At 41.6% G+C, this 24,024-nt stretch overlaps 2 protein-coding genes across 2 annotated transcripts; both read right to left on the bottom strand.

Moving 5' to 3' along the window:
- Nucleotides 1-278: 278 nt before the first annotated feature.
- On the bottom strand, nt 279-8,406 carry LOC146478187 (biliverdin reductase A-like). The gene is made up of 5 exons (XM_085112897.1): nt 8,163-8,406; nt 5,926-6,042; nt 4,851-4,948; nt 3,087-3,381; nt 279-720 (listed from the first exon to the last, which is right to left on the bottom strand). Exons 1-5 carry the CDS (start codon nt 8,297-8,299, stop codon nt 438-440), a joined length of 930 nt encoding a protein of 309 aa, XP_084969023.1. The 5' UTR covers nt 8,300-8,406; the 3' UTR covers nt 279-437.
- Nucleotides 8,407-10,140: 1,734 nt separating this feature from the next.
- Nucleotides 10,141-15,789, bottom strand: LOC146478186 (biliverdin reductase A-like). Its single transcript, XM_085112569.1, has 5 exons — nt 15,472-15,789; nt 12,912-13,022; nt 12,440-12,537; nt 11,756-12,050; nt 10,141-10,661 (listed from the first exon to the last, which is right to left on the bottom strand). Exons 1-5 carry the CDS (start codon nt 15,594-15,596, stop codon nt 10,385-10,387), a joined length of 906 nt encoding a protein of 301 aa, XP_084968695.1. The 5' UTR covers nt 15,597-15,789; the 3' UTR covers nt 10,141-10,384.
- Between the last annotated feature and the right edge of the window lie 8,235 nt (nt 15,790-24,024).

Below are 24,024 nucleotides of genomic sequence, written 5' to 3'. Positions count from 1 at the left end.
TTGTAAAAAATCACAGCAAACACGGTGCCTTTTTTAGAGCGTTTTCATTCACGTGACTACTGGCCATATTGGTTTACTGAAACAAAAGAAAGTATTTGCATAAAAATAGAGTTTAATTCCCAGAGGTTTAGTTTGGGACACCAACATGGCCGCCATTTCTTTATTTTGGGACACCAACATGGCCGTTGTGACGTCATGTGAAAACACTCTATAGCCAGTCTGGTAATCAAGAGCAAAACTTAAAGCAATTGATATGCTTAGCACCCAGGTGATATCTAAAATCATTTCGGTGCATCTTAGCTGCCTCCGTGAGAAGACAGCTAAGTGATCAGCCGCACGTCACCACAACCGATGTTTGAGCTGTACATGTCTTTTTCTTTTCCTTTTTTTTTTTTTTTTGTTTTTTTCAACAATCCTTTCGCCAGCACGGAAGAAAATCACACGCTTGCCATCTTCTCTATCTCTTCTGCCAATTCCAAACAATCTAGAACTAGTTTCCTTTCTTCATTCATCTCTTCACGACTGCGCTCCCCCCGGATCTCGGCTAAAAACAGTTCCAAATCCCTTGCAAACAGTCCCTTGTATCCGGGGGTAGGTGGAGGAGGGCGACTGGCGGGTGGTGGTGTTAAGACAGTGCCGTCTTCAAACTTAAATTCCTGGAATCTTTGTCTCGGATTTCCTTCGCGTCCTCTCTCGTAAGACCTTATCCATGTCAATGGCCTAGGAGAAAAGCACATAGATGAATAGGTAGATGGGCTCTGTGGTAGGAAAAATAGCAGTCGCGTACTTTTGTCTACAAAATTTTATTTCCCCTTTTCAAAACACTCGGTAAGATTCTGACTATGTTCAGTGCCAAAGACCGGGTCAGACGCCGTACTTCACATGAACCGAATCGAATTCAATGAATTAAGCTCATGTGAAGTACAGCGATCTAATTCGGATCGGCTCAGCCGTTTTCCCCGCCTGGCTCGGCTGGGATTAACGGCTGTGAACCGGCTTTGATTCAGACGCCATACTTCACATAAGCCGATTCGAACTCAAGGAATTAAGCTTACGTGAAGAACAGCGATCTAATTCGGATCGGCTTAGCCGTTTTCTCCGCCTGGCTCAGCCGGGAATAACGGCTGTGAACAGGCTTTGATTCAGACGCCGTACTTCACATGAGCCGATTCGAACTCAATGAATTAAGCTCATGTGAAGAACGGCGATCTAATTCGGATCGGCTCAGCCGTTTTCCCCACCTGGCTCAGCCGGGAATAACGGCTGTGAACCAGCTTTCATTCAGACGCCGTACTTCACATGAACCGAACCAAATACATAATCAACCCAAATTCGCAATTTTCTTCAGTCATAGTATACTTCAGTGAATTAATCGGCTCAATTGACTAAATTAAGTTCGGCGTCTGAATCAGTTCAGCCGGAAATTTATTAATTTGGGTCGGTCTAAATTCGAATTCGATTCGGCTCATGTGAGGTACGGCGTCTGAACTGGATCTTTAAGAACAGATTCCCAAATACCCATGAACCTTCCATCCGCAAACCGTTCGCCTGGTCGGGCGCTCTAACCTTGAAGCTACGTAGTCTGACATGTCAGCAGTCTCTTCACACCAATCTCCTCAGTGGGCCCATATGGGGTTAGCACAAAGAGACGGTTGATTCAGCCTAGAGGCTACAGAACAACTAGTGATGCCAAACGCGCGCTTACCCGTTTACGAAATTCACGTGTGACTTGCGTCCAGCATGCTACAATTTATGTACTAGGATGATTGTACCGTTTCTAGGACTATGCCATTTTGGCAACGATTCTTGCAGCATCTAAAGTACAATTTTAAAGAACCTGTAATTTTCGCCGCGATTTCACGGCGATTAGAAGCAGCAATTGTAGAACTCACTCATACTCTGCGAGCAGTGGTTTCTCCACCGGACGCTACGTTTCTCGTAGCGTAGCGTTCTGTGGAGAAAGCTCATGGTATGTCAGGATAAAAGCCCCACGGGAAATTTGACAGTTTTCATACGCTCACATTGTACGCATTCTCCGCGCACCGCATCAAAATCGCAATCAGATTAATCAGAATTGCGGCGAAAATCCGAAGTAGTTCACAGAGGCGAGTTGAAATATCACTTAAATCGCCGCAAAAGCTGACAAAAGAGCGCCAATGTAAAAAGCACTTATGGAGTTTGGATTCCTTAGGTACCGTTTATACACCGCAGGCAATTTTTATTCGACTTAGCAGCGTTTTTTGCGACCTTTGTGGCAATTTTAAGAACGATTTCAAATGCTGTTTTTAAAACAACGATTTGTTAGTGATTTGATGCTGATTTTGTTACTATTAGAGCAAAACGCATGCGAAGCTGCAGAAAACACGTCAAGTTCCCTTGGGATCCCTCAAAGAAGCATGGTTACACCGCAAGTGCTCTGCTCTCGTCGCGACAAAATTGCATTATAAGGGCGGTGCCTTCTTTTGTTACTGTGCATCTCGAGATACTCGGGTTTCCTATGGGTGGTGTCTACTAATACAGGGATATTTTTGCGCGGTTTAAACCTATTTGGAGAAAGCAGAACTAAGCAAGTGCTCTTGGTATCCAAAAAGGAAATTTGGGGTAACCATGCATTTTCCAGAGATAATAACGCTTCAATTTGAAAAAAAAAAAAAAAAAACGCCATACATTGCTTTGTATTTTGCAGCTTTTTAAAATGATTGTTGCTTCATTATCTCTAAAAAAAACGCGTGGTTACCCCCAATTTTCTTTTTTGGATTTCAATAGCCCTTGTTGAGGTCTGCTTCCCCCACATAGTCATAAACCGCGCAAAAACACCTAATCCTTATTAGTAGGCACCTTCCTTAAAATCGCCCTGAAATTTCAGCGAGAGTAGCCAGCAGAATTGCCTCAAAAATCAGCCTTCTAATGCGGCCCTTCCTGAAGGTTCACAAGTTCGTCCAATTGCACCAAGTAACAAGACGCTGTAGAACAGCGGAACTCAAACTAATGCATTCGTGAGAAATTGAGACTGATACACTAAGTGCAAGCCAGACCACAGTACCTCCACAAATTTAGAACGCTTTAATTTTGATGGCAAAACCCACCTATTATCTGAAGTGAACAACTTGCACGTGAGTAAGCGACGATCAGTTTCGTGCACAAAGTGGGCTTCCTTTACTGTGATCTTGCCGAAGAGATCTGTTAGACGCTCCAAGTCTGAGATCCCAGCAAAGCTTGGAAATCCAGCACGTTTTAAGTCAGCGATCCAATCTTTAGAGAGTAAGGCATCCAAGCGTACTGTGCCCTCTTGAAGTGGTGCTGTCTTACTTCGGATGGTTTGTTTGAGGTCATGATGTGAAGGAAGGAGAAGCGCTATGTTCTCGACACGACAGATCAAACCTATACATAAAACACAACAAAAGATACGTAATTATGTTCAGTGTGCCAGAGGATGCTTGTATGCTAACTAACCTAACAGGCCTATACTTTACGATCTTGTAACTGTAGCGTTAAGTGGCAACAGTGGACAAAATGGTGAGATTTCTACACAGCCCCAACATTTCAAAAACTTATGTATATATTTTCCTAATCAAACTCTACTCGCTGTTTGAGGAAGAGGGTTCGTATGACAGTATTGCATGTATAATTTTTTATATTATGTATTAAAATTACATTTAATTATACATTAAAATGTATGGGGTTGCATGGAAACTTACCGCTAAAAATCTATCTGCAATGCAAAACCAAGAGGCACTGAATGTGGGGTACCTCTATGTATGGTCATCACAGTTCACCCATGAGAATGACCCCCTACAAAAAATCCTTTTGTATGTTCCCCTTTAACTGACTCCAGTGGGCATGTATGACCCCTTACAGACACCTGATGTATGAACCAATACAGTTAACCCCTATATATGTCTCCCCTGGACTAACCCATGGATAGTATACAACCGACAGTCCCCTGTAAAAAGTCCACAAATATCAAACCCCAAGAGAACTACTCTTATGAATAGCCCCCTCCCCCCCCCCCCCCAACGACTCCCCATTCCAAAACTCATTAATAATTCATAAGCCCATTGACCTATCATGTGGTCAATAAAACATCACATGCAGTGGTTTTAAAACCTGATAAAACCTCCTACTTATTAGTATGCAGTGTTTAATGTTTTTCTCATATGCTAATTTCCAACGTTCACAAAACCATTCAAAGTACTTGCAGCATGTGTTTGATGGGGTCTAAAACCACTCGGCTGCACCTCATGGTTTTAAATCCCAATAAAACACTGCTGCTCATGTTTTAAACATATTTACATCAAACAGAATGATATACTTAAGCCCTACTACTTTAGATATTAGCATTACTTCTAGAGGTCGAACCTACCTACCAGAATAACAGTTATTCTGGTAGGTAGGTTCTTGTTGGGTCATACAAAGTTACTAACAGTTACTGTAAGTAACTTTGTATGACCAAACAGAAAACTGCATTCTTTTTATTTAGGACCTGATCACCCAAGATACCTCACTCATAAAATCTCATATGTATGTTCCAACTGGTAACTATTTACAAGAAATATTACACTTATTAATTGAACATCTATTTATATAATATCCAGGGCCCAGTTGTTCATAGCCCAATTAAGCTCATCCTGGATTAAGGTGAACTTTGATTTGAGTTTAATTACTAATCAATGAACACTCTTCAAAAAGATTTTTGTCATTCAGTTTTGACTTAGACTTTTCTTTACTACTGGCTTAAAATTAGCTTTTAAAAAATTTTTATGAGCGAGATGAAAACCTTGGTTAATTTTTAATCCGGGATTAGTGTTAATCGGCTTTCAAACAACCCGGCCCAGAATATCTATATGTACCTTTACTCTCTGCCAAATTAAACAGGTCTTTTCCCTGCTCTGCTGACAAACATAATGGAAATTCTATCAGAACATGCTTGCCATGTTCTAAGGTTTTCCTGTGAAACAATGTTTGATATAAGTCAGTGTTACAGTAGGAGGAGGAACGCAAACACATGGCGCTGGTGTCCATAGACCTCTTGCATTAATTAAGGTACTACATCACTATAATAATTAGAAAGCATGAGCTGTCGTTAATCACTGAACCTCAAACAATATAACAAATTAATGCCCCACTTAGCTCAGCACTTTTCAACCTTCATACAACCAAATTTTATACAAGCATCATGCCTACAGGGTCAAGCATCATACCTTAAGATTTCTAACATCTTACTTTAAGGCATCTCTGGAAATCTTTGGATGTAAACTGGCATTGGGTCACCTTTGGAAAACTTCAGAAGACTATTGGGTGTATGTGTCCAAAGCCCCCCCCCCCCCTCCTATGTTCCCCTCCCCCCCTCCAATCCTGTAAAAGGGCAAAGAAAATTTAATAATGACGTCCACTGATTGAAGGGCATTCTTTTATTAATCATGAACAATATTAACTCTAAGTTTCTGGATCTGTTAGCTCACTAATAATGAATGAACCGATAAATAAATGAATACAAAATGGTCAGAGTAAAATAAACAAATAAATGGGAATTTCAGTAACACATCCACAGTGTGCTCCTTTGTCCACTTTTTCCTGGTTAAATAATTAAAATAATATGCATGGTTACTACACATAGTTGAGCATGTTGTGAAGCAATCTTGTGTCCAGTGTCCTCAGGCTTTTTTGGCCATGGTTGGTCACCAAGAGAGACTCTGGGGAACTGGAATTTTATTATCGCAGAATTTCTGCGGTAAAACAGTGCAAGCCGTTATGGTGCAGCCAATCAAAAAATTTTAATTTTTTAACATTTAAAAATGTTTTCAAACTCCTCAGAGTCTCTCCTGGCAACCAACTGCTAGCAAAAGGTCTGACGACTCTGGGTACTCAATTGGTTGGGTAGAGTAAAACTGCATGTCTGCTTAAAATGGTTTTATCTTAACTAACCTGGCATACTCTTCATGAGTATCATTTTCTGTGCAAATGACAAGAGCATCAACATCATCTCTGGACAAGGCCTCATCCCAGCTGAGAGTGTTTAACTCATGATCATCTACTTTCCGCCTAGAAATTTGCCAAATTAATATATATTACACGGACTTTGTTTAGAGGTTATAACTCTAGTTATATGCTTTTAATTAAGGCTTGTAGCACTACCTGTAGAAAAAACCAGGCTGTAAAGGTGCTGAAGTAGACCTCTCAACCTCCAAACACCAAAAATCTAGAGAATGAGGTAAAAAAATCTGGAGATTTCAGTAAAAATCTGGAGATTGATCAAACAGCTGACAAAACCAAGTAAACACAGGTGCTAATCAAAAGAAAGTGCAATTTCCGCCATTTTGAAAATGTGAGTGACCAAAAATATTATGCGAGAGACTGGTAATGAAAACCTAATTTGGCACATGTCTTCTATATGTGGTCATGGACTGTGTTTCCAGCAAACAGAGGGATTAACTGCTTTTAATTAGGGTTGTTTACTAAGGGCCTCTTCATATGAGCCTGGTAACCTGGCTGGCACGGTAGGCGAGATGAATTTTATCTTCTGTTCATATGTGAAATTTAATCCTGGTTACCGAGAGGAAAAATGTCCCAAAGGCCCCCAAACTACCATGGGAACCATGTTCCAACTTGTCAGCAACCTTACAAGCCATGTGCAGTTGAAAATGTTTCGTCCCGGACAATCCCAGTGTCCAGGCTGAAGTGTTCATATGGGAAAAATTTCCAGCCCAGTTATCGAGATCTCAGTAACCGGGCCAGCCCGCCTTCTTATATGAACAGATAGAAATTTTTGTAAAGAAAAGAGTGGCGAGGTGAGATCTCGGAAACCGAGCCAGCCCAGTCGACCGGGCTCATATGAAGAGGCCCTAATTATGGATTGATTTGCATAGAATTGGCACAAAAAAGTCCCCTAAGCAAGCCAAAAATGAAATTATATAGGGAAATTGTATCCTTTCAGCTTGTGACTCTGTTTATTGTGAGATTTTTGTGTCTCGTCGTGAGACCGTGAGACTTAACTGAAAACCGTGAGTGTCACAGCAAAATCCTGAGACTTGAGAGGTCTGCTGAAGGGATCAAATGGGAACTGAGAGTTGCCTATTTTTACACTGGAAAATGGAATTTGATTCACTGAGAATCAGGGACTTGGTCTCTGGGAGAAGAAAAAATAACCTTGAGACAGGAAATAGAAGCATCTTTTATAGCAGTCCCACCTGGTCCAACATGTAATCAAACTGTTGAAAGACATCAGTTAAAACCAGTAACTGACTGTTTGGAAGGACCCCACTTCTGACATACTAATTCTTCCTCTTGAACTTGTTAAATATAATAGTGACAGTGTACACAAAGCTACAGAGGCATACGTAACCGACAAAGGTCAAACTTCCGAACCCCTAGGCATAAATAGGAGAGATGAGATATGAACATTGTCCCTGTCTTGCAAATGAGTTACTGATAACAATTTGAAGTTTGGACTGTGACATAATTATGAAGAAAATGAACTTAACAAATAAATAAATAAAATATTGAAATTCTCACAAAAGAAATATGTTTTACAATAATTTTGAAAGAAATTGAACAAATTTCAGTTACTAAGAATTACACCACCTAAAAGCAAAGAAACACACAAATGCCCTAGTTTAAATTAATTTAATATTTTTTATGGGTTTAATTATAATAATATTTTTATCTTTATCTGTCCAAATTACAAAGCAGACTGAGCACAGTTCAGAACATTTAAAAGATAAAAGGTCAGGGAAAATTACTTCTATGCAGCTAGAAGTAATTTTAAGCTAGAAACATGCACAGGGGCTATGTAGATCAAAAAAATGTTTTAAATGTCACAGTTTCTTCATGATGTCCAATTTTTACGAGAACAATCTTTACAAATACACCAAAGTTTGCTATCCCCCCTCCCCCCCCCCCCCCAACTTTTGGGTTTTGAGACAACATTTGGGTTGGAACTGGGATAATTTTCTACTACATCCCCGTGTACCCCATGTACTTGGTTTGACGTTTTACTCGTTACGGACTAATTATATTCAAAATGGCGGCCATTATTTATCAATCGTGTGAAAGCAAGTGAAATTCATAGTCACCCAAAATTATTTTAAATAGCTCATCCCAGTTAGATTTGTTCGCCACTTCATACCGTAACTGCTAGAGCTTTTACAGCCGCTCGGTCTTACCTTGAGATGACTCCTCGAAGAATCGCACTTTCTCCTAAAACTTTCTGCTTCAAATCTCTTACTCTGGCTTTCCCTGCCCGTCCTAAACCGACGACAACGATTCCCAAAGGCTTGACCTCCGCCGCCATTGCCGACATCCGTGAAAGGTCTTAAAAGTCTTAACTTTTTGCCTAACTTTTTCGGCCACAGAAAAATCTGAACACTCACGAACGTACAGTCAGACAGCTGTTGTGTTACAACACTGATTTCCCCGTCATGCCCTGCCCCCGTACCGTGTGGACGGATGTCACACTCATCATGACTCATCGATATTTTTCCTTCAAGATGTCTTGTGGTTTGCTATTTATAGTAATCATAAGATGTTGTGGCGAAATCTGTACAGCCCCCACCCCTCGAAATGATCCCCAAAGTGATCCTGAAAAGATTCCGAGCCCGAAAGGATCCCCAATTTCTTTTTACGCTGACCCGGCCCGAAATGATCCCCAAGTAATTTTTGGAATGGAATGGCGTGGTTCACTGTGGAATATACCCTGGTTATCGCTAAGAGTCCAACATACAAATTTTTGCCAATCATATCACTTGTGAGTTATTAAGGTGAAAATGACGATAATTAGGGCAGGGTGGGTATAGGTTGTTAACCAAATAGAAATCTAATCCTTGGAAAGGGTTTCTTTTTTACAGTCAATCCAGGTCACGCGTGAACAGTAATTCCAAGAATGAAATGAACATTCGAATTTCTCTTTGTAATGTCCGACATGTGAATGAAATGTTGGACATCTCTCTGGAAGTCGTTCCGAAAAAGACGCATTAACTGAAAAAAAGAGTCAAAATACTTGGGAAACAATTGCTATTCTTGAAATATTCAATTTTGCAATGTAAAGAAAAATTCATAGCTTTATACTGTCAATAAGCTAGGGAAATTTATACGGGAACTCTGAATTCTCGTTGGCGATTTTGAAAACTGACATGTAAATTTCAAAACTCCGTTCCAATTTCAAAAATATCGTTCACGCGTGACCTGGGTTGACTGTAATAGTTTTTCCAAGTTTGTGCTTGAATCGGTTGGGACATGTAAACGGCTTCAGATTGACGATGTAGTTTGTCATTAAAAGATGGACAAGCAAATAGGCTAAACTGAGGAAATAGAAAAAGGAATGGATTGACACAATCAGAGAAGATTGTAATTTTAAAGGTATTGTTGATAGTGAGCTTAACTAACAGCACTGCCGTCAACCATCCATCGGTTGAGTCGGAATTGTTAACCCAAACCTTGAAACATAACCCTAATGAAATTGTGAAATTACAGCTGAGCCGAACTATAAAAGATTTACCCATACTACCGCGGTTTGGTCTTGTCGCCTAAGCAATCCAACTGAACGTTAACGTTAATCGAAATAACTGCATACGATTTTCCACTCAGACTGCGAGCAGCTGTTCTTACTTTCTCAGATCATATATATACACGCGAGCAGAAATGCTGAAATTACACAAATCAGTGCTGAAGACAGAATCGAACGCGCGCTAAGTAAATTAGGAAGAGAAGGACACTGCTCGCTGTATAATTTTGCTCATCCTTTTTTGTCCTGAAGCCTGGTTTTCACTAGCGACGCAAGCACAAGCATAAGAGCAATTATGTCAAGTGAACACGAACGCGACGCAAGCACAAGCACAAGAAAAGAAAAGGAAAATGTTTATCCACGTGCTTGTGCTTATGCTTGCGTCGAGGCCGCTTTCACGGTGAAATCAGCATTCTTGTGCTTGCGCTTGCGCCTGCGTCTGTGCTTGCGTCGCTAGTGAAAACCAGGCTTTAATCACCAAACCCTTCTAAATTCAGAGCCTCTGAATCTCCTGGATGAGGCTGCTAGCTAGGTTCCCAGCTGATTAAGTTAAATTTAGACTTCCCTCAACCCAAATTCTATCCTATTGTTCACTAAAGTCAGTAAAATAGGGCTCGCAAAAAATCCGTAACCACTCAAAATTAACCTGAAAAACTAAAAGGTTTATTATCTAATACAAAATACAAATAGCTGTCAAAGAAAATCCTCCAATTTCCAAAGTAACTTAGCACGCCGATGGTAAAACAAACCATAACGGTTCATCTTACAACCATCTGCCTGAAGGCGGCAGCTGAGTGATCAAGCTACCTGACACAAATGATTTTTGCTGGAACGGAAGGAGCTGACTTTTTGAAAAAATGTTGCGCCGCCAGCGCGGTAAAAATATCACACGCTTGCCATCTTCTCTATTTCCTCTGCCAATTCCAAACAATCTAGAACTCGTTTCTTGTCTTCAGCCATGTCTTCACGACTCCGCTCCCCCCGGATCGCGGCTATAAACAGTTCCAAATCCCTTGCAAACAGTCCCTTGTGTCCGGGGGTAGGTGGAGGAGGAGGACCAGCGGGTGGTAGAGTCAGTACAGTGCCGTCTTCGAACTTAAATTCCTGGAATCTTTGCCTTGGTTTTCCGTCGCGTACTCTCTCCGTTATCCATGTCAAGGGCCTTTACAAGTAAGAACATGAATTAATTGGAAGATGTATCGCTGATAACGGTGTATGGTGTAAAAATAACGCCAAATTCGTAAATTTGGCCGATCAACTAGGAAACGAACAATCGCATACATTTGCCTACTAATCCTCGATACCCACAGACTTCACAAACACTCAGCAAGACATCGAATATGTTCAGTTCCATCAGCGGGAAGATTCTGAGTCCTGAGGGGAGTCGTACCCAAAGCATTCATTGCCCATACCGGTCAAATGCACCACAGAGAGGGGCAACCAGCTCAAGATTGGTCGACCGGACAAAATAACAATGAAACAACCGGCCAATGGAGCTGCAGGTTATAAGGGTCCAGTGAAAATAGATCTAGAGCTTTTGAAAGACGCAGATGTACTGCACAGAACGACTAATGGTGATCTACGATAGGTCGTTTACTAGCTTCATATTATAACTGATTTAAGTCTGGGATTTGTAACATGAATTGAAGTTCAAGAGTTCGGAAGCTTTTTTTGGTGGATGCAACTTTCTATGCGATTTTTGCAACGATTCGTGCAGCAACTTAAAAAGCCTTTTGCAATTCACCCGGCAATTTTTGCTCCGATTCCACTGTTATTTTACTGCGATTGCCGGTAGATTACACATGTCCCATGGGCGATTCCATAGGCTAGCTCGGCCGCGTGGCAGCCGCCAAACTCGTTACCAGAGACTGCGTTCCTTTTGGTCACCACCAAGAAAGCAAGACGCTGACCTAAAACGCGCGCGGACTCTGGAGACGAAATTGGGCAGCCGCTAGAATTACCGCTAGAAAGGGGAAAGGAAAAGGAGAATTGAGCGCATGCGTGAAGCGAGGGAAGCGCACGCACCCAACTCCTCTTTTCCCCACTCTTTATATTGCTACGGTACCCTTTCAATACGAATATACACCGGAATAGTGAGAGAGAGAGAGAAAGAGAGACAATGCGGAAAGGTGTTTTTCGTCTAAGGAAGGAAACAACGTTAAAGACCTGTAAAAATCGAGCCAACGAATTTCAAATGGGAATTTCGATGAGACACCTTTAACAAAAAAAAAAAGACTGCTTAATGTAAAAACCCACCTATTATCTGAGGTAGACAACTTGCACGTGAGTAAACGGCGATCAGTTTCGTGTACAAAGTGGGCTTCTTTTAAGGTGATCTTGCCAAAGAGATCAGTTAGAACCTCTAAGTCTGAGATCCCAGCAAAGCTTGGAAACCCAGCACGGCTTAAGTCAGCGACCCAGTCATTTGAGAATCTGGCGTCCAAACGAACTGTGCCCTCTTGAAGTGGTGCTGTCTTACTTCTGATGGTTTGTTTGAAGTCTTGATGTGAAGGAAGAAGAAGAGCGATGTTTTCGACATGGCATACCAGACCTAGTATGCAATTATAGAAAATAATGTGGTCTCAGTGTTTAATTTAGTGTGCATGAATCCCAGGGTGCTATGAAAAATCCCAAAACTGAACCCCATTAGCTGCTCCAAACGTAGCGCAATCCCTTCAATGTCTTCCCCACCCCACCCCCATCCCACAGATTGCCTACCCTTTTGGGTGGTCACCAAACATAACCTCCGTGAAGGTCTCTACAGAAAAGTGGCCAGTTACATATGAACACCGTTCAGTATGAACACCATAGGACATCCATTTTTAAACGGAATCAGTCAAACTCCAGGGTATACTCGCACCTAACTTCCTTAGAAGCATATAGCTTCAATTTCGCAGATAAAATTATACATTTATTAATTTATGCATTATTTTTACATACCTTTAATCTCTGCCAAGTTAAAAAGATCTTTTCCATGCTGTGCTGACAAGCATAATGGAAAATCTACAAGAACATGTTTGCCATGCTCCAGAACTTTCCTGTGAAACAAAACACCTCAGTAAGTTAGCATGCCCAAGATATCGTACACCAAAACATTTACTGAATGGACACCTTTAGCAAGTTTTGTACATCTTTTATAATATAAAGGTGTCAGGTATATCTTCGACGTCCTAGCCTGCGTAACAGGCCTAATCGGAGAGGGGAAGAAAGGAGAGGCCTCTTTCAATTTTTTTTTAAGTCACTCCCCATCCCCTTCCCCGATTACGCCTGCTGTGCAGACTATCGAAGTCCAGGAACACAATGATGGGAATCTCATGCACGAGATTAAAACGTATTCAGTCATTAAGCAGGATGTGTAACATTATGTTATTTTGAAGCATGATGTACAGGCCGTGCCTAAGAGTAACCTGACCTGGCATACTCTTCGTGAGTGTCGTTTTCTGTGCAAATGATAAAAGCATCAACATCGTCTCTAGACAATGACTCTTCCCAGCTTAAGGAGGTTACGTCCTCTACTTTCCGCCTAGAAAAAGAAAAAAAAGACAATAAGTATGTTATGGAGCGTCACTTTTATGCTTGATATGCTGCAAATGAGTGTGGGAAAAGGAGACAGGAAGCTGAGAGCAAAGCGGGCGGAATTTCAGACAGGGGAAACACCAACGAAAACCCTTCATTTGACCCTTCTCCCGAACAAATATAATCGTCTCTCTCAATCCGTGCCCGCTTGAAATCGTCCATATTTTGACGGTGGTAATGTTTCTGCACAGGGTTCCGGTATAAAATCAGTCTCCAGTGACGATTCTACGAGTCACTTTAGACCTCCCCCCCACTCCTACTTTTTTGCTCCTTTTTGCCCAATGCCCTCGCGCGCTTGCCCCGCTTGGCTTGAAGGAAACGGAAACGACTGCTACACAGGCTACCCGAGACAGTAACCAAGGTAAAAGTTCGACAACCTCGTTCCCAGGGTCTCTCCTCTTCACGTCCCAGCCAGCGAGAGAGGAGAGACCCTGGGAACGAGGTTGAAAGTTCGATTTTTTAAAGTAACACTGTGATCAGATATAGATATATCCACTTGCGGTCGCATAGTATTTCACATCCCGTGGTGTCCAGATTACGTCAGTCTCATTCGATCACGTTTTCGCGACTTCGTTTTCACGTTTGTTTTTGATTTACCCACGAGTCATGGCAAAAAAACAAAAATTTCGGAAAATTTCCGTGTAAAAGGGTTTCAAGCCAGCATTAGTTTCTCGGCCATGACCACGCACGTCTAGTCTTTCGAACAGCAATTTGAAGCAAAATCAATCGCTTTCGCCTCGACTTCTTGAGGTGCTGCAAAAGTAAGAGCCGCTGAAATCTTGAGACCTGCTGAGTTTGCAGCTCACGAACAAAAAAAAAAAGGCGAGGACCACAAGAGCCACAGCTTCTCTTATAAACGCGGGCATTTTATGCATGGATTTTAGAGTTTGTAGCCTGCCTCGCAGAGAGTCTAAACAATCCTTATTATAGTCGAGTTCTCTATAGGTCTTGAGTGACAAGTCCGGCTGCAACGCAGGCTAAGAGTTTGCCGCCAATTCGATTTGATCGTGATCGTGATTGATGACAGGTTTACCTCGGTTATTTCAGCCAGTATAAACATAGCCTGAGTATCAGGCTTTTCGGGGGGGGGGGGGGGGAGAGGGGGAAGAGAGGAAGGGGAAAAGGGAAGAAAAGCCTGACACAAAAGCATTGAGACGAGTATTCCGCCCCCTCGATGAGCATGACCCTTCGCCGTAAATAGTAGCCAATCCAAATAACTTCCGGTCATGCAACTGTCATGTCAGCGATGACCGCTGTGAGAGATATGAATTGAAGTTACACAGACAGCTCCATTGCAAAAGACTCTCCAAACAAAATATTTTCTGTTGAGCACCACTGAGCAGAATTCGCGACTAAATACAGCTTCATTACAGGAGGAAAATGCAAATCTCACAGTTAAGGATGGCAAGAAGTGATGACAAACACGCAGCCGTAACTAATCAAAAGACAAATAGCCGTGATAAGACACACAAGATCTCAGCTACGAAAACAAATAGGCGGCCGGATCCTAACTAGAGAGGCTGTACTGTCACCGGGCGCACTGAAACAAGCCAAACGTACCAAACCCAAATAAAATGCCTCTACGGGTATAAGAACGACGGTTGCTCAACAGGCGATTACGCAGCACTCGTATAAACCCAGAAATGACAGAAATGACTTTTGATATCAAAATACAAAACATGCGACAGTTGCATTGTTTAGTCTATCATGATAATTTTTGTTTCCGGCGGTGTGACGTTACCTTTTGTGTTTCGTCCAATCAGCGCCAACGTCCAAAATTCGGACGTTCGACACAAACTTCTGAAAGGTTTTGTGTCAGGCCTTCCTTTCCTCTTCTCCCCTTCCCCTCCCCCTCCCCCTCCCCTTACCCCTCCCCTTAGGAAGGCCTGATACTCAGGCTAGTATAAACACTGCACAAATGTACCAAGGTTTAGTCAGTAAATAATTACCTCGATCGGTAAATGCTCAAGGGTCGATTGACCGCCGCCTCATTGCGTAAAAGCTAAATTATAAGCTTTTGTATGGGAGAAAGATTACGAACGATTTTACCGTTTTTTACGCATGCAAAGGTTACCGTGACGCTCAAGTAGGGACTGGGCTAAAATTGTGAGGGTCTTATATAGGAAATAATAGGAATACTGAGTTGATATCTCAACTTTTTTTCCTTGACAAGAAATTATCAAACAAAGCCCGCATTACTCAATACTTAGTTAAACCAAACTGAATGCAAGGCAAAAAGCAGTTTTTAAATATTTCAACTAGTACAACTAGCCTGTTCGTAGGAAGTAGCTCGCGCTGTTTATATAGGCCATGTCGACTTTAATATCGCAGTAGCTTCACCGCATTTCGATTAATGATTGAGTGTCTACCATTACAGCCGCTCATATCTGTCTTACCTTGAGATGACTCCTCGAAGAATCGCACTTTCTCCTAAAACTTTCTGCTCCAAATCTCTCACTCTGGCTTTCCCTGCCCGTCCTAAACCGACGACAACGATTCCCAAAGCTTTGACTTCCGCCATTGCCGATAGTCAGTACTGTTTTGTTAGAAGCTAGGTTTGGCTTGTCCCAACCGGCTTCTTTTAGACAGACAGGTATCTGAAAAGTCTGGTGAAAAGGAAGCTAAGTCAGCTGTGACCTAACTGAGATATTTTAAAGCCAATGTGAGAACAGCCGTCCGTGAAAACATTCACGGAAACTCGTGATTCACGGACCAACATCGTCACTCGAGTTGCGTTACATGTCATAAATGTTGCTATTTCTGTACGCGTCACGCCCAACCAGTGGCCGAATGGCCGTGACACTGCAATTTTTTGGGAGTCCTTGGGAGGTGATAAATCAAAAATGTACTATTTTGACAATAAAAGTATTGCCGGTTTTCACTGTCTCGCCATAAAAAATATCGAAACCATTCAATGAATGAAGTGAAGAAATTGACATGATATATAGATGATAAATAAATAAGGAAATCAGTTAAAGTCTCAGGTCTGTGCAGTATTCGTATTCGTGTTATGCGCCGATCAAATCGAAACTTCAACATCCCCCCCCCCCCCCCGGGCAAACCCCGGGCATTTGACTATTTTCTGTGCCCGGGAGTGGGGAATTTGACGGGTAAGGCCTTCCCGGGGGTGGGGAATTTGACCTTGCCTGGGTGGGGTGGGGAAAATTGAACCGGAAGTGTCAGGTTTCAAATCGCTATTTTGGGAGGTCGCCGAAGCAAATTTCCCTTTCGTAAACGGTCGTTGCCATTTGAAACGGTCGATGCTATTTCACACAACGGTCGTTGCCATTTGAAACGGCCGGTCGATGCCATTTATCACAACGGTCGTTGCCATTTGAAACGGCCGGTCGATGCCATTTCTCATGACGGTCGATGCCATCGTAAAGGTCGATGCCAAGAAGGAACCAATTTTTCCGACTCTCTCCGACGACATGCGTGACAATCAGAGCAATGTGTGACTAGCTTTCCTACAAACCATCGCGATTTTTATCAAATCAAAATGGCGGACAAACCCGACAATTTTCTGAAAGATCTAATCTCTATAGCTATAAAAGAAGTCGAATCGAAAAGTAAATCTTTTGAATCGACCCAAATTACAAAGGAGAGTTTTCTGGCTTCGCTGCCAGATGATTCATTTTACTACCTGACGGCAATTTCAGGAAATGGAGAAAAGTTCAAAGTGCACTTTTTGACCGAAGATCAGTAACGAAAGAAAACCTGGAACAGTGGATATCCGAATATGAAGTGATAAACAGCATCTCAGTGAAGTTAAAGACAAAGAAGGCACCAACAAGCGGCTATGTGTTGTAAAACTACTATAGATGCCAACACAACACTCGCAACTGGAGTCCAAGTAAAGATCCACAGCAGAACTTGAACCCATTTGCCAGAGTAAAGAACACCAATTGCCCCTTTCAGATGATAGTCAAAATAAACAGCGAGGGATGTTGTTCTGTGGACATAGAGTGGGAACACAACCATTTACTTGAAACTCTGGAGGCCTCTAATTTCCGTGACCTTTCCAGTGTTTACAACTGTTTTGTAAACTGAGTAGCGGACATACTTCTGAAAGCGCCGGACATGAATGTTTTGTGGCGCCGTATTAGAGGCGCCTCGCGAGCGCCGTAAGCGCAAGCACCTAGGGTGGTCTGGGGGCATGCTCCCCCAGGAAATTTTTAAAATATGATACTCAGAAACGCCATTTCCAGCGTTTCTGGAACCAAGGAAACAGTTTCCTAGGCAATGCTGGCGCTCACTAAAATTCTCTTTAAAAAGTAAGATGCCTTAGTAAGAAAAATATATAATACAGTAGTAAAAAAAAATCGCCAATATTGATCTCAAAGTACCGGACGTGGAATGGCAAACGACCGGACGAAATGTCCGGCCTCCGGCCTCAAATGAAAACCCTGCCTTTCTCCTGAGTGCACAGAAAGGGTTTTGAAGTTGTTTGAAAGTGGGCATACACCAGCAACCGCAAGGCAACAGTACTTGAAAGAACTCAAAGAATCATGTCAGGATGAATTGGAATTTCACAGGAAAAAGGCCAATCGGGCAGTTATGCCGAGAAAAAGGGACTTTAGTTACCTCTACACGCAATTTGGTAAGGATAAGTATGGTGGACAGGGCGTTATGATGTTTGAAAGACTTTCCGAAAGGCTTCAACAATACAAGAAAGACAACCCTGAAGCTACTTGTTACCAGATGTATGAAGGTGATGATACGCCTCTTATAATTGCTATTGTAACGCCTCTCATGAACCGTGTACACAAGGAAGTGCAGCAGTCTGGTGAGATGGTTTTTGTTGATGCTACTTCTAATACAGAAGAGCACAATCTTAAAGTGTTTTTAATGTGCACAAACAATGTAACTGGAGCACTTCCACTTGCATCTTGATCACCAGTGATGAGCAGGAGCGTACACTTAAACAGGGCTTTGAAATGCTTCGGTCCTGTTTGCCAGAGTATGCATTCAATGGTCGTAGTCGGGAACAAGGCCCCCAAGTCATCCTAACAGACAACTGTAAAGAGGAAAGAAATGCTCTGAAGTCTGTTTGGCCAACATCTGTTTTACTTCTTTGCATCTTCCACATGCTCCAACAACTTTGGAGATGGCTTCACGAGAGCAAGAACAGTTTCAGCCAAGCAGATAGACCCTATTTTCTCACCCTTTTCAAGAGGTCCTTATATGCCGAGACAAAACAAGATTTTGAGGACTGCTTCACTGACCTTTTGAATGATGGCCGTTGCAAGAAATACCCAAATCTAGTCAGCTATTTGCAAAATCAATACAATGGCAAAGAATCGTTTGCTCTATACTTTAGAACTGAACTGCCTGTTAAAGGGAACCACACCAACAATTTTGCCGAGGCTCAGTTTTTGGTTCTTGAGGATGTAATTCTGCAGCGCACCAAAGAGTACAATGCTGACTATTTATCTAGAAGATCACTACAAGAATAAGCTCCTTAGTATTGCCGATGGGAGTTTTGATGGCGTGTACAGACATCGATTCTTTGGGAAAGGAGAAGACGGAAGCACAGGGTTTAAAGTCCCAGATAAAAAAGATCTTGATGCCTACATCTCAACTGTAGAGAACTTTGGCAATAATGTATTCAAAGTTGGAAGCTCTTCAGATAGCAGTCACAGGTCAGTAGTGTTTTTCCTTCGCCGTCACAATAGCATAACGATCTGGTGGTACAAGAGGGCATGTGTGGGTGGGCATTATTTTCCTATCTTTCCTCCATTGTCTGATTCAAATTATCTTGATAGGGGAAGGAGGGGGGGGGGAGAGGGGGCAGTGTTTCTAGGCTCCTCCCCTTTGGAGCAAAAATACATAAAACATGGGACATAACATGCATAACATATGAGATAATTCCTGCAGCTCATCCATATGCTGCATTTCAAGGATGTTGATTTAGCATAAGGAAGACCAAAACATGAGTAATATATTGTCCAGGGGGTGGGGTACCTTTAGTAATTTCCCTTCTTGGCAGGGTTATTGAGTTTTTAGTGACTGCTGAACCAATACAGAGCAATGATGATGATGAGGATGATTCCATTGCAAAAGCTGAACAGTTGTTGAGAAACTCTTGTGAACAAATAATTCAAGAGCTCCAAAGCTCAAGAGACCTTAATTTGGCTAAAGGTGTAATCAGGTTCGCAAAAAGGGTAACATCCTTAACCGCTGCTAGATCTATGCATTCTAATTTGGCAAGCGCTCTTTTTACTTTTGGGTTCAGTGAGGTGGAAAAAAACCGGAAATGGAAAAAAGATCCGAGTCCAGCCCAACAGAAAACGAAAGTGTGGTAGTGGAAGCCGTCAGGTTGTATCAAAAGGGCGACCAGTACAACTTCAAGAACCCACCTCCAAGAGGAGGCGCAGCCATGACTTGGCTAAAGCAGTACACACAAACACTAAAAGTAGTAAGAACTCTGGGTCCCATACTATGAAATCCAAGACAAAGCACATGCAAAGGAAAAAATAGGAAAACAAGTCTGAACATTATATTACAAAATTGACATTCAGCTTGAAGTCCCAGTTTGATTCAAGATCAACATTCATAACCTAAAATACTTTTAATTGGAAAGTTTGACGAGAACATTTACACTCTCGGTCCTTACAAAGTTAGCCATGTAAACCACATAGCAGTCCACTGAAATGGGGCAGGATTAATACACAAACACTCGCAATGTTAGAAGTTTATAACTAACCTTTCGCCTGTCTGTCTGTCGGCAATTTCTTCCACATATTGCCAACTACTTTGGAAACCTGCCCGATTCCTGCCCCCTTTCCAAGTTGTTCCTTGACATCTGGCTGTGGAATGATACAAAGAACGAGGAAACTATATCAGCATATCAGCTTATATCGAATGTAATTTCAAGGCCTACAAGAATAACGAATATAAGTGCAACACTTATAGATAACATATTTGTTAATGACATAAACGAAAATTTTACATGCGGTTTATTTTTCACTGATATTTCTGATGACTTAATCTTAATCACTTGTAATCGGATGTAAAGGATGAACAAGCACTTTATCCAGGCTGAAAATGATTGAATATTTCGGGAAATACAAAACAAACTCACCGCAACTGACTGCATAAAGGAGTTCCACCCCGTTGGCTTCTTAATTGATTTTTGTTTTGTTTCTGCACAAGAAGAATGGGTTGGTTTTGGTTCAGCTGGCTCAACTCTCGCGCACGTGGATTGCTCCGCCATCTTGTAAACAACCCCGCCCGGAGGTGACGTCCGAGCGTGCCAACCGCGTACGAGCTATTCACGAGGGCTGTCGTCTGCTCGGCTAGTAATCGAAATGGGATCAACCGTTTCCAATGGCAACGACCGTTGTGATAAATGGCATCGACCGTTTCAAATAGCAACGACCGTTGTGAGAAATGGCATCGACCGTTTCAAATGGCAACGACTATGGTCGTCCAAATGTTTCAATATTCGCTAAGTTGTATTCGCTGTCGCTAAATTACATTCGCTATCGCTAAATTACATTCGCTGTCGCTAAATTGTTCATTCGCTGTCGCTAATACTTATTCGCTATCGCTGAATTGTACATTCGCTGTCGCTAATACTCATTTGCTATCGCTAAATTTCATTCGCTTTCGCTAAATTACATTCGCTGTCGCTAATACTTATTCGCTATCGCTAAATTGTACATTCGCTGTCGCTAATGCTCATTTGCTATGGCTAAATTTAATTCGCTTTCGCTAAATTACATTCGCTGTCGCTAATACTTATTCGCTATCGCTGATATTCATTCGCTCTCGCTAAATTTCATTCGCTGTCGCTGAGTGTTTCCATTTCATGCGCTAAAAATTAACTCAGGGTATCCCCACACGGGAAAGTTTGTGGAAAGCCGCTAACCGCAGATTCAAAAGCATGTGAGATCTCACGATGGCCGACGAAAAGGTATGGAAATGCTCTTCTGAAATTAAAATTTCAGATTTTGTTCGCTTCTAAGCCGTTCCTCAGTGAAAAGCTGGAGCTAGTATACGAAAAGGCTTTATCCGGGGCTTTGTATGAGCTTAAAGTTTGGCTCATCGCACCATCGTGCTTCGTCGAGGCGGGAAAATACGTTCAGGCGAATGCAGCGGGACTCTGTAAAACGAGGATGCGGACGGGCGGATGCGGACGGCGGATGGCGGATGGGGCTTTAAAAAAAAAAAAACAAGAAAAAAGAAAATAGCTAGGATGTTGATGCTGTTAAATTTTTTGGTTAATTGCCACCTTCTAAGAAATGCTAGCTTTGGCTATTTTTTTTTTTAATTTGAATTAATTTAAATCTTATTGTCAGTCAAACAGCGAAAACGCCGTAGAATGTTTCTTCTCGTTTTTCAACCAAATCAGTTTGCAGTGGAACTCCGTACTTTAGTACGACACACCATCCAGCAAAACAACACATTCACATTCATGAACAGTTACGGGATAATCTGATTAACGGGAAAAGTACTGTACGAGCTCTTGTTAGGCAACAGACAGATTGATACAAGTTATTAAAAGATTATTTTAAGATGTCCAAAGATTTATATGCGTAGGATTTGCGAACGTATCATTTTTTTAAATTTTTTTTTATTTTGTCCATTATATTATAAATACAATCAAATAGAATCTTATGACTGCTAACTTAGATATAATGGCAGGAGATCTTAGCAAGCTCAATGAGCTTTTCTATGAAGATCCCCTTATTCATTTTTCTTCCCTTTAAATTTGCACACAAGCAAAGTTTTCCTTACAATAGGGGGACTTTTTTGATCGGGTTTTGCGTCTTTTCGGTTTTGATATTCATTGCGGATTTTGGTTTTTCCCTTTTTTGAACATTCAGTTTTTTTACCTGACAGAAAAAACAGGTTTTTTCGGTCAGTTTCTGGTTTTCCCCAGTTGCCTTCAGTCCCTAGTTGTCAGGGGTCGTCTTCTCCGTGAACTTGGTGCAGTCGAACCTCGATTATCCGGACTCGTTGGGATTTGAATAAATAGTCCGGATAATCGAAAATATGAATATTAATGAGACAGTAATGTAAAGGAACGAAATAAAGTAAACAGAATTTAATTGTGAATAGACTTTTAAACTTGTCTAACCAACCGGTTGATGCTTTGAAGCTTTCGCGATCGGTCGACTCCGCTTTCAACTGCGCTGAGAAATGTTTCGCTTTCTCCTTAAAAAGAGGACCTGAAATTGGTGTTCCACTGCTGAATAAACCGAGGAATACTGTCTTTTCTAACTCGTGTTCCTCTACATCAGACATCTTGGCAGAACGTAACTTTTTCGTGACCGCAAACGTCCAAATATGGAACCCATAAAATTTTCCCAGAGAAAAAAAGTGACATTTTTTCAAGCACGAGAAGTCAGCGAGGGACCACAAAAAAATCGCGATCTTTAATTCGTCTCGATTGTTCAAGACATGCTCTGCTCTAAATTAAAACTTGAAAGGAAACGTCGCTTGTGTGCAGATTTCATGTCCTGGGAGGAAAATGACACGTTCGCAAATCTTACGCAGGGAAATCTTTGGACATCTTAAAACAATCTTTAATAACTTGTATCGATGTGTCTGTTCGAACAATAACCACGATTTCCAATCTATAATGCCTAACAAGAGCTCATACATTACTTTTCCCGTTTATCAGATTATCCCTAGCCTCCCACGCAGTCGTTTTTAGTGGGAGGCTAGATTATCCCGTAACTGTTCATGAATATGAAAGTGTTGTTTTGCCGTACTAATGTACGGAGTTCCTCTGCAAACTCAGACTGATTTGGTTGGAAAACGAGAAGAAACATTCTATAGCGTTTTCGCTGTTTGACTGACAATAAGATTTAAATTAATTCAAATTAAAAAAAAAAATAGCCAAAGCTAGCATTTCTTAGAAGGTGGCAATTAACCAAAAAATTTAACAGTATCAACATCCTAGCTATTTTCTTTTTTCTTGGTTTTTTTTTTTAAAAAGCCCCATCCGCCATCCGCCGTCCGCATCCGCCCGTCCGCATCCTCTTTTTACAGACCCGCTGCATTCGCCTGAACGTATTTTCCCGCCTCGACGAAGCACGATGGTGCCATGAGCCAAACTTTAAGCTCATACAAAGCCCCGGAGAAAGCCTTTTCGTATACTAGCTCCAGCGTTTCACTGAGGAACGGCTTAGAAGCGAACTAAATCTGAAATTTTAATTTCAGAAGAGCATTTCCATACCTTTTCGTCGGCCATCGTGAGATCTCACATGCTTTTGAATCTGCGGTTAGCGGCTTTCCACAAACTTTCCCGTGTGGGGATACCCTGAGTTAATTTTTAGCGCATGAAATGGAAACACTCAGCGACAGCGAATGAAATTTAGCGAGAGCGAATGAATATCAGCGATAGCGAATAAGTATTAGCGACAGCGAATGTAATTTAGCGAAAGCGAATTAAATTTAGCCATAGCAAATGAGCATTAGCGACAGCGAATGTACAATTTAGCGATAGCGAATAAGTATTAGCGACAGCGAATGTAATTTAGCGAAAGCGAATGAAATTTAGCGATAGCAAATGAGTATTAGCGACAGCGAATGTACAATTCAGCGATAGCGAATAAGTATTAGCGACAGCGAATGAACAATTTAGCGACAGCGAATGTAATTTAGCGATAGCGAATGTAATTTAGCGACAGCGAATACAACTTAGCGAATATTGAAACATTTGGACGACCATAAACGACCGTTTACGAAAGGGAAATTTGCGTCGCCGAAGTCGCTAACAGCTATAAACACGTGTTTGGACGAGATGGAAGAGAAAAGGAAGAGATACAGCATTACAATGAAAGCTTACCAAAAAAGGTCTTCAAAAGTGAGAGTGCTTAAATATTCATTATTTTTATAGATTGTATCTAAACGATGTAGATTTTTTATACAACGAGTCAAGCTGCCGCTTTGTCCCGCAGTGAGTAGTGAAAGAAATAAATACTATCGAATGAAAA

This window comes from Pavona decussata, unplaced genomic scaffold (genome assembly GCF_977016875.1).
Source record: "Pavona decussata unplaced genomic scaffold, jaPavDecu1.1 SCAFFOLD_67, whole genome shotgun sequence".
In the NCBI taxonomy this organism is placed as follows: domain Eukaryota; kingdom Metazoa; phylum Cnidaria; class Anthozoa; order Scleractinia; family Agariciidae; genus Pavona; species Pavona decussata.
This window is presented reverse-complemented; position numbering and strand designations above follow the sequence as displayed.